At 33.2% G+C, this 2,158-nt stretch overlaps 1 protein-coding gene across 1 annotated transcript; it reads left to right on the forward strand.

Moving 5' to 3' along the window:
- Window positions 1–440: 440 nt before the first annotated feature.
- BDCG_17000 (uncharacterized protein) lies at window positions 441–1,698 on the forward strand (the record flags this gene model as incomplete). The annotated part of the gene is made up of 3 exons (XM_045426171.1): window positions 441–454; window positions 959–1,020; window positions 1,511–1,698. The coding sequence occupies 3 exons, from the start codon at window positions 441–443 to the stop codon at window positions 1,696–1,698; spliced, it is 264 nt and encodes an 87-aa protein (XP_045280975.1).
- Window positions 1,699–2,158: the final 460 nt, after the last annotated feature.

Raw genomic sequence — 2,158 nt, forward strand, 5'->3', positions numbered from 1 at the left:
AAGAGACAAAGAAACTATTAACAGCTTTCAGAGATGTACAGAAACAGCTACAGTATTGCATAGCAATATTATCTTCATTCAATACATGCACTATTGATATTCTTTGTATACATTTATCATATAATCTATATCAGGAATACATGCAGAAAACAGATCTTTGTTGCTAGAAAGAATGATTGCAGCAATTCTCTGTTTTCATATTATAAAGATAAGTTATTCTTATTTCTTTCTTCTCTCTTTTCTCTTCTTCTTCAATTCATCACTAAGTTCAAGCTGGTATGAAAACTATTAAAACACTCATAGAAATCCTCAAATTGAAGAGTATAAACTAATCAAATTTTAAATACAGATGAATTAAATTAATTCAATAATACTAATTATTCATTCTCTTCTCAATAAAACAACAGTTGTGTCTTCCTTTTCCTCCCCTCAAATGAAACATGGCTCGCGAAAAGTGAGTATCACACCAGATCATAATGATCAACACAGCCTCAGCATGCAGAGCTGTATATGCACAGTGTGTGCTGAACTGAGAGACTGTGTGAGTTGCAAACTGACAGCAGCATTTCAGAGAGAGTTATACAGTGTGAGAAAGCTGTAACTCTCAGTCACATATGCAGAGAGTGAATCACTGCAGTAAGTACATGTGCATTACATGAAAGTAATACTTTTTAATAACACTCAGTCTCTGATATTATGAAAATAGAGTCTCTCTATGAGATTTATTTTTATCAGAAGTTGAAGAATCTTATATTTCTCAAGACTATCTTTGCATGCCTTGTTCATGAAATTGATGAGAGAAATCATTGATTTCAGCATTCTGTTCTTGATGTCATTCAAGTGGCAGTAGAGTTCATCCTGGCCATACTTTTTAAGTGTATATTTTCTAATTATTCACATTTATACAGATATATACTGATTATTTGTTAGATAATATTAAGACAATGACTCATTACAGCTGTGTTACTCTCACTGTGAGAGATACACAGTTGATGATAAACATTATAAAGACTCTGAGAAGTAAGTATTTTAGAGATGCTGCAGTTCTGTGATCTTGATTTTTTTTGTTTTATTTTTTATTTTTTTATTTTTATTTTTTATTTTTTTCTTTTTCTTTTCTTTTTTTTTTAATGTGATTTTTTCTTGTATTTGTTTTATTTTTTGTTTTTTGTTTTTTTTTGTATTTTATATTTTTTTCATAATTAAAATTATATGAATTATGATCTGTGTTTAGAAAAGTAATAATATTTGATAATACTCTCTATTAAATTTTCAACAAATGAGTACTATGTTATGATATTATATAAGTGAGAAGTAATTTCATAATCTCATTTAATATCATTCTCAATAATGAAATCAGAATGAAAATGTAACTAAGAATTCAAACATATTCTTTATCTGAGACTAGATTTTTATTTGAAAAGTGAATCTGAAATCTTTAATATTTGAAATAATGTGATTTGAGATCAATGTGATGAACACAAATCATGATCAGGAGTAATGCTTTTAGGCAATGTGACAACTGTAAAGTTTGATCCTGGTCTCAGACACGGTCACACGGTCAGTCTAGGCGGTACGAGGGTGAGACTTGGCGTTGGTGTTTTGAAACATCAAAGATGGACAGGGTTTTCGCGGAGGTCGCTCCTCGGATATCTTCACAACTACAGGTCAGGGGTCTTCCAAAATCGAGAAGATTGATGCATATGGCTAGGTCACTTCACCTTACAATTTGTATGGCACTCTGGCCCGGGGTTGTGGTGTGGTAGGGGAGAACAGGGGATAATCCCACACAGGAGCTTCGAACAACGTCCGGTTCATGTTTGGCTGGATAACTCCACCACCACACGGGGTATGCAGTCAGCGATGGGGTCAAAATGCTTGTATGATCGAGGGCTTTTCGATGGATCTATCGGCGGGTTCTTATTCGAAAAATTGAGCGAGTTCGTGGTGGAGCGGTTGATGGCGGCAGATTCATTGAATTTCTTTATTCTCACAGCATTGTAGATTCTTCAATTATCTGAAGCACTGTCTGAATTGATTAATCAACAGTTATCAAAGTAAGATCTCTTATATTCAGAACATGTAGATGAGTTTTCTGATCTCTGATGATTTTAAAAGCTCTCTTAAGTACTATTATGACCATGTTCAGTACGGCCTT

The sequence above is a fragment of the Blastomyces dermatitidis genome (assembly GCF_000003525.1).
Source record: "Blastomyces dermatitidis ER-3 genomic scaffold supercont1.4, whole genome shotgun sequence".
In the NCBI taxonomy this organism is placed as follows: Eukaryota; Fungi; Ascomycota; class Eurotiomycetes; order Onygenales; family Ajellomycetaceae; genus Blastomyces; species Blastomyces dermatitidis.